This window comes from Ranitomeya imitator, chromosome 1, assembly GCF_032444005.1.
Source record: "Ranitomeya imitator isolate aRanImi1 chromosome 1, aRanImi1.pri, whole genome shotgun sequence".
In the NCBI taxonomy this organism is placed as follows: Eukaryota; Metazoa; Chordata; class Amphibia; order Anura; family Dendrobatidae; genus Ranitomeya; species Ranitomeya imitator.
In genome coordinates, this window is record NC_091282.1 from 918,849,639 (window position 1) to 918,864,842 (window position 15,204).

At 43.3% G+C, this 15,204-nt stretch overlaps 1 protein-coding gene across 6 annotated transcripts in view; it reads right to left on the reverse strand.

The window, feature by feature from the left end:
* Positions 1–15,204, reverse strand: part of FAM13A (family with sequence similarity 13 member A) — a 353,932-nt gene that overhangs the window by 35,121 nt on the left and 303,607 nt on the right. For all 6 annotated transcript variants that reach the window (XM_069743550.1, XM_069743547.1, XM_069743545.1 and 3 more), the window contains 4 exons: positions 14,924–15,106; positions 11,591–11,774; positions 9,777–9,853; positions 8,904–8,946 (listed from right to left, as the gene is read on the reverse strand). In XM_069743550.1, coding sequence (XP_069599651.1) covers positions 8,904–8,946; positions 9,777–9,853; positions 11,591–11,774; positions 14,924–15,106 — 487 coding nt within the window. The remainder of the gene's footprint in view (positions 1–8,903; positions 8,947–9,776; positions 9,854–11,590; positions 11,775–14,923; positions 15,107–15,204) is intronic.

Here is a 15,204-nt window from a genome sequence, read left to right on the forward strand (position 1 = left end):
ATAAATGGTGTGGGGTCCCCCATATTTTTCATAACCAGCTGAGTGAAAGCCGACAGCTGGGGGCTAATGTTTACAGTCATGGAAGGGGGGGTAATAAACATGGAGCAAGTATAATGAAGGATTACTTTGTGTTTTATTTTTATATTAATAAATGAATAAAAGAAGGTCAGTGAGTTTTTATTTAAAATAAAAGGACTTCACTTTATTTTTGTCTTTATTACATGTGACTATGGTGTTAGTAATGGGGGTTTCTTATAGACACCTTTCCATTGCTAACCCCTGGGCTTGATGTCATCTAACATTACAAAGCTGACATCAACCCAAATACTATTACCCCATCTGCCACCACACTAGGGTTAATATCAGCCCGCAGCTGTCTACATAGCCTTCGCTGGAGGACCTCGCATCATTTTTTTTGGGGGGGGGTCAACTTTGTTAATAACCAGTAAAGGCTAAACAAACAGCTGTGAGCTGATATTAATAGCCTGGGAAGCTGCATGTTTATTACCCCCTTCCTCAAGACCAGCTCTCAGCTGTCTGCTTTCCCTCAGCTGGTTAATAAAAATTGGGGGACCCAACAACATTTTTTGCTTTTATTTAATTTTGAAATAAATACAAGTACAGTAAAGTACACATGTAAAGCACTGATTATATATCTCAATACCATCTATCTATATCTGCATATAACATTGTTTTATCAGTTAGTAAACTAGCTTGAAATGACAGAATTACTGTATGTAAAAGCTGATGTTAACGCATTGCACATAGATTGCATATGCATGTCAGACACATGCTACTTGCTAAAGATTGCAATGTATTAGCATGACACTCGTCTAACTTTTCAGGAACAACATCGGACTGATTTTATTTACGCTGATGAGCGTGAGCCCTCATACTCCACAGTGCTAGTCCCGTTCAGTCTTGATATTTATTATTATGCACGCTCACCGTGATTTCTCTTTGCTTATATTTTTACTATTATATTTTTACTAGTAGAATACGTCTGTTGTCACACTTTGTTCTGGGTGACTGATTTTTTTTTAACCCATTCACTTTTGGATATTTATATCTGTCAATAAAAAGTATTTATATTTGTTTCGAAATTCTGGTAGTCTTCCCATTCTTTGGCCATGTTCACACGTTCCTGATTTCCATCCTTTTTTTTCTGCACTAAAAACCGCAGCTCTTGGCAGAAAACGCAGGTCCTTTTTTTGGTGCGTTTTTTTTTGCGTTTTTTTATGCAGTTTTCTATGCAGAGTCTGTGTGTTTTCTAGGGAGTTTTTTAGGGTTAAAATGGCTGAAAATACCCTAACCCTACCCCTAACCCTACCCCTACCCCTAAACCCTATTCTAACGTTAGTGGAAAAAAAAAAATTCTTTATTTTTTTATTGTCCCTACCTATGGGGGTGACAAAGGGGGGGGGAGGGGGGTCATTTACTATTTTTTTTATTTTGATCACTGAGATAGGTTATATCTCAGTGATCAAAATGCACTTTGGAACGAATCTGCCGGCCGGCAGATTCGGCGGGAGCATTTTGGAAGATGGCGGCGCCCAGGGAGAAGACGGACGGACGGACACCGGGAGGCCGGGTAAGTATAAGGGGGGGAGGCGTCGGAGCACGGGGGGGTGGCATCGGAGCATGGGGGGGTGGGATTGGGGCACGGGGGGCAGCCACACTGCAGCGGTTCTGCACCACAAATCGCAGTAAAACCCGCAGATATATTTTTCATCTGCGGGTTTTACTGCGGGTTTGACCTCACAATGGAGGTCAATGGGTGCAGAACCGCTGCAGTTTTGCAAAAAGAAGTGACATGGTACTTCTTTTTTACAGCAGCTATTCAGCGCGGCTTTTTTTCCCGATTCCCGCATCATGTGCACAGTGGTTCCTGTTTTCCATAGTGTACAGTGTACAGTGCGGAGCCGCAGCGGCAAAATCGCGGCGGTTCCGCAGTAAAAAACGCACTGTGTGAACATGGCCTTTGTATAGGTTCTTATTACTTCATTTGGATCAAATCACTATCTACTTCATAATCAATATTTGTAACTGAATACACTTATTAACCATTCACCTATTAAGTTACTTGTGTAAGTGGATCTGATTCTGAGGGCTACATCGGAATATCTACATCCTAAGCAATACAGAGATTCTCAACCTAAAATCATACACAACCATTAGTGCAGCATGTTCCTGCTCACTGCTTACTCTGGCTTCTACCCAGGATACTGCTTGTAAGTTTACGCAGGAGGCACTGTTGTTTATTGATACATGTACTTCAGAGCCATGGAAAGCTATAAGGGAGACCTGAAACTTAAAAGCTAGAAACTTACAAGGTCAAAGTCACAAGGAACATGAATTTTAAGTCTGGGGCCACACGATAACTTCTATCTCTTGCCTTAAAAAGAAGCAATCAACTTCAGGGAAACCATATAGAATACTATTTCTCGTCCAACTTAAGATCTGCACTACCTCTTACCGTATATACTCGAGTATAAGCCGACCCGAGTATAAGCCGACCCCCCTAATTTTGCCACAAAAAACTGGGAAAACTTATTGACTCGAGTATAAGCCTAGGGTGGAAATGCAGCATTTACCGGTGAATTTCAATAATAAAAATAGATCATTATTTCCCCATAGCTGTGCCATATAGTGCTCTGCACCGTTCATTATTTCCCCATAGCTGTGCCATATAGTGCTCTGCACTGTTCATTATTGCCCTGCATCGTTCATTATTTCCCCATAGCTGTGCCATATAGTGCTCTGCACCGTTCATTATTGCCCTATAGCTGTGCCCCATATAGTGCTCTGCGCCGTTCATTATTGCCCTATAGCTGTGCCCCATATAGTGCTCTGCGCCGTTCATTATTGCCCTATAGCTGTGCCCCATATAGTGCTCTGCGCCGTTCATTATTGCCCTATAGCTGTGCCCCATATAGTGCTCTGCGCCGTTCATTATTGCCCTATAGCTGTGCCCCATATAGTGCTCTGCGCCGTTCATTATTGCCCTATAGCTGTGCCCCATATAGTGCTCTGCACCGTTCATTATTGCCCTATAGCTGTGCCCCATATAGTGCTCTGCACCGTTCATTATTGCCCTATAGCTGTGCCCCATATAGTGCTCTGCACCGTTCATTATTGCCCTATAGCTGTGCCCCATATAGTGCTCTGCACCGTTCATATTTCCCCATAGAAAGCTGTGCCATTGTCGCTGCTGCTGCTGCAGTAAAAAAAACAAAACAAAACACATACTCACCTCTCTTGCTTGCAGCTCCCGGCGTCCGGTCCCGGCGTCTCTGCACTGACTGATCAGGCAGAGGGCGCCGCGCACACTATATGCGTCATCGCGCCCTCTGACCTGAACAGTCAGAGGGCAGAGACGCCGGGAAGATGGAGCGGCGCCCGGCGGCTGGAACGTGGACAGGTGACTATGCGATACTTACTTGGTCCTGGCGTCCGGCTCCTTCTCCCGGACAGCTGTCTTCGGTGCCGCAGCTTCTTCCTCTATCAGCGGTCACCATTACCGCTGATTAGAGAAATGAATAGGCGGCTCCACCTCTATGGGAGGTGGAGCTGCCTATTCATTTCTCTAATGAGCGGTCACACGTGACCGCTGATAGAGGAAGAACTGCAGCACCAAAGACCGTGGGACGGCAGGGTGAGCGTCAGGACCACTGGAAGCAGGTAAGTATGCCTCAGCGCCCTCACCCGCCGACCCTGCCACCCACCTTGACTCGAGTATAAGCCGAGAGGGGCACTTTCAGCCCAAAAATTTGGGCTGAAAATCTCGGCTTATACTCAAGTATATACGGTACTTTATGTATGATGTTATTGTATAAGAAGTAATAGTAACAATATATTTTTCTATTATGGAGCAGCAAGGGGTGGAGGACACAAGAAGTAGCAACAGCAGAGGTACCTCACCTGTTACAGTCTTCTCTTCATTGTGGCTGCTGCTGGCTCTCTGTGTCTGTATTGAGACTCAGATTAACCCCTTACAAGAGGACCTGCGTCAGCACCCAGGAAATCAAGGCAAGCGTTGGGACCCATTGCACATGGGAAATTGATTCACTTGCCCCAAATTTCGTAACTTGCTATCAACTCAAACTATGAGGTGGACCACATATGACTCTGCAAGGACGCTGTAGCAGGTTCACCCACAGTCAACACCTGCATTTAGAACATGGAGCCGCAGTTGTAGTGAGAAGCAAGCTCAACCTGTCTTTCTAATCATTTACACAAAGCTGAACGAGAACTATGTGAACAATTTAGGAAGCAGTTGTGGTGCTTCCGCTAACAGTCCGGGTCTCCGCAGACCCAGATTAGCTCTACAGCGCACCTGAGAGGCTAAATTTGCCCAGGAACTAGGGTTAAAATGTCAGATTCAGTTACAGGGCAAATGAGCAATGGAAAAAAAAAGAATTTTAATTGTAAATTGCCCCTAAAGGGAAAAGCGCCCAGTCTTGAACAAGTTAATATAGGCTAAGGCCCCATAAAAGTAAGTTAGTAATTGCCCTCTGTGCTCTTTTCAAGAAGGTATTCTATGAAAGTTTTTCACGGATAGAACACATACCCAATATAGTCTATGGTGCTGTTCATGTACAGTTAGGGCCAGAAATATTTGGACAGTGACACAATTTTCGCGAGTTGGGCTCTGCATGCCACCACATTGGATTTGAAATGAAACCTCTACAACAGAATTCAAGTGCAGATTGTAACGTTTAATTTGAAGGGTTGAACAAAAATATCTGATAGAAAATGTAGGAATTGTACACATTTCTTTACAAACACTCCACATTTTAGGAGGTCAAAAGTAATTGGACAAATAAACATAACCCAAACAAAATATTTATATTTTAAATATTTTGTTGCAAATCCTTTGGAGGCAATCACTGCCTCAAGTCTGGAACCCATGGACATCACCAAACGCTGGGTTTCCTCCTTCTTAATGCTTTGCCAGGCCTTTACAGCCGCAGCCTTCAGGTCTTGCTTGTTTGTGGGTCTTTCTGTCTTAAGTCTGGATTTGAGCAAGTGAAATGCATGCTCAATTGGGTTTAGATCTGGAGATTGACTTGGCCATTGCAGAATGTTCCACTTTTTGGCACTCATGAACTCCTGGGTAGCTTTGGATGTATGCTTGGGGTCATTGTCCATCTGTACTATGAAGCGCCGTCCAATCAACTTTGCAGCATTTGGCTGAATCTGGGCTGAAAGTATATCCCGGTACACTTCAGAATTCATCCGGCTACTCTTGTCTGCTCTTATGTCATCAATAAACACAAGTGACCCAGTGCCATTGAAAGCCATGCATGCTCATGCCATCACGTTGCCTCCACCATGTTTTACAGAGGATGTGGTGTGCCTTGGATCATGTGCCGTTCCCTTTCTTCTCCAAACTTTTTTCTTCCCATCATTCTGGTACAGGTTGATCTTTATCTCATCTGTCCATAGAATACTTTTCCAGAACTGAGCTGGCTTCTTGAGGTGTTTTTCTGCAAATTTAACTCTGGCCTGTCTATTTTTGGTATTGATGAATGGTTTGCATCTAGATGTGAACCCTTTGTATTTACTGTCATGGAGTCTTCTCTTTACTGTTGACTTAGAGACAGATACACCTACTTCACTGAGAGTGTTCTGGACTTCAGTTGATGTTGTGAACGGGTTCTTCTTCACCAAATTAAGCATGCGGCGATCATCCACCACTGTTGTCATCCGTGGACGCCCAGGCCTTTTTGAGTTCCCAAGCTCACCAGTCAATTCCTTTTTTCTCAGAATGTACCCAACTGTTGATTTTGCTACTCCAAGCATGTCTGCTATCTCTCTGATGGATTTTTTCTTTTTTTTCAGCCTCAAGATGTTCTGCTTCACCTCAATTGAGAGTTCCTTTGACCGCATGTTGTCTGCTCACAGCAACAGCTTCCAAATGCAAAACCACACACCTGGAATCCACCCCTGACCTTTTAACTACTTCATTGATTACAGGTTAACGAGGGAGATGCCTTCAGAGTTAATTGCAGCCCTTAGAGTCCATTGTCCAATTACTTTTGGTCCCTTGAAAAAGAGGACGCTATGCATTACAGAGCTATGATTCCTAAACCCTTTCTCCGATTTGGATGTGGAAACTATCATATTGCAGCTGGGAGTGTGCACTTTCAGCCCATATTATATATATAATTGTATTTCTGAACATGTTTTTTGTAAACAGCTAAAATAACAAAACTTGTGTCACTGTCCAAATATTTCTGGCCCTAACTGTATGTATTTTGTAGATCAGGTGTCCACAAAAAAAAAAAAAAAAAAAATCACAGGGACATGCGCATTTTTGATCAGAGTCACAGATCAAAATCATTCATACAAGTCTTTGGGTCTGGAAAATTCCCCGATAATACAGATGCCATGAAATGGGTAACAGAAGCGTTACAATTTAAAATAAAATAAAAATTATTGATGCAGCACTGATCGTAAAAACTGACACACTGACCAAATGTTGCCGAAACGTATTTTTTTCATGTACATGACAGAAATAGAATGTCTGACTGAGGTTCTAAGCGTCCTAACGCATACACCAGGATGTGTGAAATAATGTCTCCGACAATTGCCATCCACCATCACTTGTCTGCAATTTCTGCAATTTTACAGTCATGTGTGACACGCTGCAAAAAGGGGCCCCACATAGACTCGGTTGGCTAAAAAGGCCTGCATAAACATGGTGTCCACTCTGCTTTACAGACAACTGTCTCCTCCTGTTGGGAGATTAACCCTTTTAGAAGCAGTTATGTCCTCATCTTGCAAATTAACAAACACAGCTTGGCTAAAGCAGCTGGGTCTTCCTCCTTTGGCCAAGCTGCATATTACAAAGGAACATCTTAATACATGGCTGATAAGGAAAAATATTCTTTATTTAGTAAGATTCAGGAGATTGATTTGTATTTTGCTGATTTTTTGCCCATTGGGATGCATTGATGAAGTAAATCACTATGTTTCCATTTCACTTTTCGTGAATTTATGAAATAGGTGAATCGATTCTCCCATTATATTCTTTGGACCAGTGACTTGACAAAGTGGCAAAACAGAAAAAGTAATGTACTCATCTGGCCATCTCTGAGCACAAGCATCCGTTGACCATTCAGATGTTGTACAAAACCATCTGCCCTCTTAAGGTACCGTTACACTAAACGATTTACCAACGATGATGACCAGCGATATGACCTGGCCGTGATCGTTGGTAAATCGTTGTGTGGTCGCTGGGGAGCTGTCACACAGACAGCTCTCTCCAGCGACCAACGATCCGGGGAACAACTTCGGCATCTTTGAAACTGTCTTCAACGATGCCGAAGTCCCCGGGTAACCAGGGTAAACATCAGGTTACTAAGTGCAGGGTCGCGCTTAGTAACCCGATATTTACCCTGGTTACCATTGTAACAGTTACAAAAAAAAGTAAAAAAAAAAAAAAAAAAAAAAAAAACACTAGATACTCACATTCTGATGTCTGTCACGTCCCCCGGCGTCAGCTTCCCTGCACTGTGTAAGCGCCGGCCGTAAAGCAGAGCGGTGACGTCACTGCTGTGCTCTGCTTTATGGCCGGCCAGCGCGGACACAGTGCAGGGAAGCTGACGCCGAGGGATGTGACAGACATCGGAATGTGAGTATGTAGTGTTTTTTTTTTTTACTTTTACAATGGTAACCAGGGTAAATATCGGGTTACTAAGCGCGGCCCTGCACTTAGTAACCCGATGTTTACCCTGGTTACAGGTGAACACATCGCTAGATCGGCGTCACACACGCCGATCTAGCGATGACAGCGGGGTGATCAGCGACCAAAAAAAAGGTCCTGATCATTCCCCACGACCAACGATCTCCCAGCAGTGGCCTGATTGTTGGTCGCTGTCACACATAAAGATATCGTTAGCGGGATCGTTGCTGCGTCACAAAAAGCGTGACGTTGCAACGATATCGTTAACGAAATCGTTATGTGTGAAGGTACCTTTACTGTTCATAACTCCCAAAGAAGAGAATCTTAACAGATTTTAATCTCATTCTAATAACATGAAGTCTGCATCTCCGTCACACTGCAGCATCTGATTTATTAATGATATGCTTTGGAGAAGAGTCTTATATAATTTTCTATTTCGTCACTTTCGGCAGTATCTGGAGAACACATACACATCTATGGTTGGTAAATAGGGATGACATTCACCTAATGCGTATTTTGACCATTTTAGTCTTCTGTCCCGTTCTCACTCACAAGTCCATAGGTGACAATTTGTAGCAGCAACCTGGACCAAGACCGTGCATATTTTGCTGCTGTAGGATCATAGAGATATAGGCATGGCTCTGAGGTACACACATCGATCAACAGCAGTGCTGTGCTCTGAAAAATGTTAGTGGCCTCCAGTAAGCTTACAAAATCAACAATGTCTGAGAATGGGGGGCTTAGTAAATATACTATACTATACTTATTTTTAAAAAAGGAGCTGACAGAAATATTTTAGATTAATGCTAATAATTTGCCTAACAACCCTGATATATGCCTTCCAAGATTTCATTAAGAGATAAATTCTAATTTGATAGCAATGAAGAGATGTAATCAGAGCCCCGAGCACGGCTTTTAATATCTAATCACAGTAAGTGGCCCTCTGAAGGTCACTCAATGTATAGATGCATAAGGTTTTATCCGATTTACCATATTAGTGCAGCTACATTAACTGTTGGATTATGTCACAATATTGTTTCCACAATTTCTGATAAAAACCTGCAGTGTTTTAAAAAAGATCACAAATGCTAAAAAAGTAAACCAAAAGCTACACAAGTAAATACAGCCTAAAAGCATTTGGCGAGGCGTTATCGCTTCTGGTTCCGTTCTAAAGTGTCTGTAGTAAGACTAGATTAATAAAACAATAGCTTACCGGTGGCAGTCGCAGACTTTCCTTGTCCTGCTCATTCTCTTTGCTGCAGGAAAGGGAAAATAAGATCAAGACTATCAACTTATATTACAGGGAAGAAAACAGAGTGTACATACAATGGGCCTAATTCATTACATGGCTTTGGGCAGAATTTTGGTGTAAAACGGTTTGAAAAGTCACAATTTTTTGGCTCAAAAAATCTTGAGACTTTTAGCGTTCTTTAGTGGAGCTGATCAGTGAAGGGTGTGACCAAAAGCAATTAGCAAAGCCATTCTAACTTATGAAAACGCAGCAAATTAAGAGGCGGACTCTTCTTTATAAATTTGTACTAAACAATCTTGATGAATTGGGGGTAATAAGCATATGCAAAGAGCAGTGCCAATTTTACAAACCTTATGTTCACCTTCAAATATTCTACATGCGATATAACCAAAATATAAAGTTCTGAAACACTGCCATTTGAAACAGTTGGAGATGTGGTCTGTAGGCAGATATGTGACTAACTGAATAGCTCAGACCCTGTAATGCAGCGTTCACGGTCAGTTTTCCTACATGAGATGACTGTACAGTGCCTGGTGTAAGGGAGTACAGCAAGCTTAGCATAACCACTAGGCCAGCAGGAATCCAGGGAAACTGATTCAATCTAGGAAAACGGTGAATGCAGCTCTGGCTTACCTATTTTTATGGCTCTCTTATATTTAGACTGCAAAACTGCTATACTATCCAATCAGAATATAATGGGAAACCTGACCAAAAGTCACTGAGAACCATCCCTAGGATTAAAAATGAACCCATCATAGATCAATTAAAAACAGGAGCTTTGAAGCAAATGAGAATGGGGAATTTATTGGCTTTGTAGAACAATACTCTTCATACCTTCCCTCTGACAAAACCTCCATGCCGCTGAACTCCTGCCTGTCGACACTCCTGGAAGTGACAAAGCTTTCTGTGTTCTGGAACAAAAATGGTGACATAAAAAGAAAACAACATTACGCTAAACATATTTGTGTGAAGGCCATTTTCACATTTTAATTTGAAAAAGAGTAAAATAAAATGCATCAGAATTACAAAGGTCAAAGTAGAGTGAGACTCGGTACTTATAAATGTTGCCCCTCTAAAAAGAAGTGGGATATTAAAATCATAAGGGCAAATCCCACTGGAAACAAAAAGTAATCACAATCAGCCACCCGTAATGTCTTACAAAGAGTCTTGGTGTAAAAAGCTGAAACTGTAGTTGAAAAAAAATGCAGGACAAGGAAAGAAAATGCACAACATATGATCAACACAGATTATTTCTAATGGGCAAATAATATTCACTCTCCATCCGGGAATAGGCAATGTGTGCGCAACCAACTTAATGCAAAACGGTCTGTATAGCCCTGCCCAAACCACTGATTGACGGCTTTCTGCCTATGCACAGTGTACACAAAGCTGAAAATCGGGAGTGTGGGAAGGGTTACACAGAGATCATGAATATGGAGAGCTACATGGCAGCAGATTTACTAGTCCACTAGTGATAATACCATGCTGATAAAGTGATTTGATCAAAACTACAGAAATCAGCCCAGTAAGTGACACATCTTTGGAATCAGGGTCTTTACATCATGCTGCTTCTGATTAGGTGGCACAAACCTGATAACAGATTCCGTTTATGATCAGCTATCTATTGTTAGGAAATAATATGAGGTGTCACCTAACATTGGAAATACAGAATCACACTTTTTTACATTTATTACATCAGTTTTATTAATTTATTCTTGCAATACCATTTCTTTCTAATGAATGTATTTTATGAACTACATTAATGACAGGTCATAACCACAACCGCTGGACATTAAAGGCTGTAGAAAAATCATTGCCACATTAGTTAGATCTAGAATGCAAGAGGATGTGGAACCAGTAAGTGTTTCTAAACTAAAGGCAAAATAGGATTTACGCTAGTGATTGCAAGAACCCAGAGGTTAGCAAGGACATGCAACTGCTGTCTGGCACCCTGTCATTTTCCAATGCATGTGCCCCCGCTGACTTCAGTAGGCTGCAGAATCAGCATTTATGGCCAGATCTCATCTTCAGCTCTCAGTCAGTATTGGTCACTGACAGCTCAGAACAGTTTGTGCTTTGCCTTGGGCTGTAGGAGCGGACAAAAAACATCTCTCCGGCTGCCAACAATGACACTGTGTGGTCAATACAACCAAGGCCTTAAGACCATTCTAAGAAAAAGGCTTTATCAAAGAGAGAAGAGTACTCGAGAATGAATCATCACTCCACTATGGACCTTTTTCAGACCAAGTGAAAAACAAAAATGGCAACGTTTACTATGGAAACCTTTCTACACCCATATTACAACTGCAAGTCCTGGAATAGATGCAGGTCTACCTATGGGTTGCTTCACACATCTGTGCAAAATGGGTCTGAGCAGGAACTGGCCAAAGTCTCCCGGTCCAGGCTTTATATATGTCTATGAGCGGTGACGCCCGGCAGGAGAGCCATGGCCAGTCCGTGCCTTGCGGTCTGTGCTCGGACCACAGACTGATGCACCCTAATGACCAGGATGTGTGGACCTAATAAGAGAGCAGGAATGTGCCCATATTGCATGCTGTGAAAATGCTTTATAAGCAATCATTGCTTTCTGCCTACTTGTGTTAGCAATTCAGAAAATGATTCCGGCCACAAGACCTTGTATCACCCACCAAGGTGCTGTCCTGATTGTCATTGAGCTCGGACAGCTTGCTGCTGGATTTCTGTCTCTTTGGTTTGCTTCTTTCCTCTATGTAGCCAGAGCAGGTCTCTTGAAGCTTCTCCCCCTCCTGCATCAGGCCACAATCTTCTAGGCTCCCACAGCCAGATGGGATGTTTTCTTTGTTAATCATCTCCCTAAAGGACACCAAAGAGTAAAGTAAACCATGTGATCATAGATAAAGAGTGGTCTTCAGTACCACTGGTCATGTAAGTACAACTGGATGTTGGTCTTCAGAAAACATTCAGTAAAGGTACCGTCACACATAACGATATCGTTAACGATATCGTTGCTTTTTGTGACGTAGCAACAATATCGTTAACTAAATCGTTATGTGTGACAGCGACCAACGATCAGGCCCCTGCTGGGAGATCGTTGGTCGCTGAGGAAAGTCCAGAACTTTATTTCGTCGCTGGACTTCCCGCTGACATCGCTGGATCGGCGTGTGCGACGCCGATCCAGCGATGTCTTCACTGGTAACCAGGGTAAACATCGGGTTACTAAGCGCAGCGCCACGCTTAGTAACCCGATGTTTACCCTGGTTACCAGCGTAAACGTTAAAAAAACAAACACTACATACTTACCTTCAGCTGTCTGTCCCCGGTGCTCTGCTTCTCTGCACTCCGCCTGCATCCTGTGTCAGCGCCGGCCAGCCGGAAAGCAGAGCAGTGACGTCACCGCTCTGCTTTCCGGCTGACCGGCGCTGACTGTGCAGATGAAAGCACAGCGCCGGGGGACAGACAGCTGAAGGTAAGTATGTAGTGTTTGTTTTTTTAACGTTTACGCTGGTAACCATGGTAAACATCGGGTTACTAAGCGCGGCCCTGCGCTTAGTAACCCGATGTTTACCCTGGTTACCGGCATCGTTGGTCGCTGGAGAGCTGTCTGTGTGACAGCTCTCCAGCGACCAAACAGCGACGCTGCAGCGATCGACATCGTTGTCGGTATCGCTGCAGCGTCGCTTAGTGTGACGGTACCTTAACAATAACAGAAAGCAAGGTCACTCTAGAAGGTGGAGTGCAAGCCAAAGGGAAAAAGAGGATCTGGGAAGGCAAGGCCTCCCGAATCATGATGGCCATGGAGTGGAAACAACTTGCTCCTCTGCCACCAAGAACAATGAAGCACAGTCCTGCAATCTTGGTCCCAAGAGAGTCATTGTCGCTGCAAGGGAAGTTATCATGGAGCTTCTTAGAGACTGTAGCATAGGTACCATGAGTGATCAAATGGATGTGAGATAGTTCAAAGGGATGGTCTCATCTCAGCTGTTACAAATAACAGTCCATGAATCTCCATTGTAATGCAAAGGAAACTCATGCACACTTATTGTTGCAGTACACTGGTGTGTATTGCTTGGCTCCTTCAACACTTTCTTCTTTGATGTGGGTGGTGTACAGCATGAAGACTATAGGCACCCAGTGAGGCAAAGCAGTAAGGCACAACATTGCTATTCAGTCTCAGAATCAGAGGTAGTAACTAGCCATGAGTAATGAGGAAGACTTGGCTGAACTTAATAAAAAAACAAAACAATAAATACACCAAATACACAGGGGCTCTGAGAATATATGAACAGAACAACGGGAGACGAGATCTGAATCTGAGCACGCAGTGCCCCCAGCGGCCATTTTCCCGGAGGCCACCACATGGAGCTGCCGGGCTTTGAGGAAATGGCGGAGGAGCCCCGACTGACTCTGCACTAAGATACACCGCCGCCCCACAGCACAGAGCCCCGACACTGCACGAAGAGGAGCCGCCGCCCCACAGACAGCACCCACGCGGCACAAAGAGGAGCAGCCGCCGCCGCTCCCCAGCACAGAGACCCCACGCTGCAGCTACAATGAGGTGATGAGGGATACTACACTCACACTTTCCTGTGAGACGCCCCCTCTTCGTCATCGGGACCACTCCCCCCCCCCCCCCAAAAGGCACATTAGTCACCGGCCCTATAAGACGACGTCGTATAAGAAGACCCCCGACTTTTAAGATTTTATATTTAAACTGGAAAAGTTGGGGGGTCGTCTTATACGCCGGAAAATACGGTAAGATAGGAATACCCCTTTAGTATGCTTTCAGGCTTTTACTGACATGAACATAATCATCCTTGACATATCACTGGTTTATGTGAGCAGTAGAAGAGGGTGATAAATCTCTTCTGTCTCGATTTCATTCCTTTTTCATGAATGTAGGTGATGTGAATTTCCTCAATGGAACGACCTAAACACTGACCAGATACACACCTCTAAATCACGGTGTTTACCAAGAACACAGTCTAGGGGCCTCATTGATTTTAAAATGGTAAATGATTTCTATGAAGGTCAAATGTAGCTGCATTTATAGGGAACAAAACATTCCTAAGTCAAGGGCACTGAGAGGAATAATGTTAGATTATAATTCTAGACAATACCACCAATTCATTCCGTGCTTAAACAAGAACAAATAGTGATTATTTAGCTAGAAAGATTATGAAAGAACAGAAAAGCGGGATAAAGAGGGGCTTGACTTCCTGGGGAACAGAAATGGGCTCAATCAGTGCCCATGTACATTACCGGAGATCTCATAGCATGATATTAGAGAGGGCAAGCTCTAGCAAGCACGCTCCGCAATAAACGTAATGCTGCACCTTGTCACAAAACTTACCGTCTCTACCTAGAACATATTAGTGTGCCACGTACAACCAGTACGGAAAGGATGAAGCCCAGGAAGCACATTTTTTAAGGTGTATAGTGTTAAATATAAGCAGGAAATAAACGAATGAAGGAGCGCTCAGGAGCCCTGATGATATCGCCATCACTACAGTATAATCACAGCACCTAAGCCATCATTCTCGGTTCACGTTTGGTGGGAGCGGCATATGCAGTATAAATGTTGCATTTACTGATAACAACGTATAGGTAGACATGTTCAAACTGCCTGGAGTGGATGTTGATTCATCTGCCTTTTCTTAAAGAGAATGTATCAGCAGGTTTTTGCTTTGCAATCTGACAGCAGCATGAGGTAGGGACAGAGACCTTGATTCATTTACACTACTGACAGAGCTGCTAATCGGTGCTGGGGATGTGGCTGGACTAGGATGCACAAGACCAGTTGTCCTGTAGTGATAATCTCCTGCTGATAAAACACTGACTGTTAGCAAAACACAGTTTAGTAAGTAACACATCGCCATATTCAAGGTCTCAGACCATACATTTTGGTGCTCTCAGATTACGTAGCAAAAACCTGTTCGCAGATTCCCTTTAAGGAAGTAAGCTGTTAATAAAATTCTAGGTGTGATGTTCCAGTAGTTCCTTACATGTCTCTTGGCTTTTTCCTGTTCTCATCCTGCTCTTTCAAGTGTCTCCTCCTCTGTCTTGCAGACAGGCTTGTCGAAGGTGATGACGTTCCAGACTCAGATTCCTCTGAACTTTGACTTCCAGGGCAAAGTACGTCAAAAAGATGTTGCTCCACGGCAGTTCTGATTGTTCTTTCCAAGAGTCTGTGAAGAGTGGAAAGGACGCTGAAGTAGGTGCAAATCTAGAGCTGAAGCTTTCTTTAGCAAAAAAATAAAAATATTGTCCCATACTTGTAACCAAG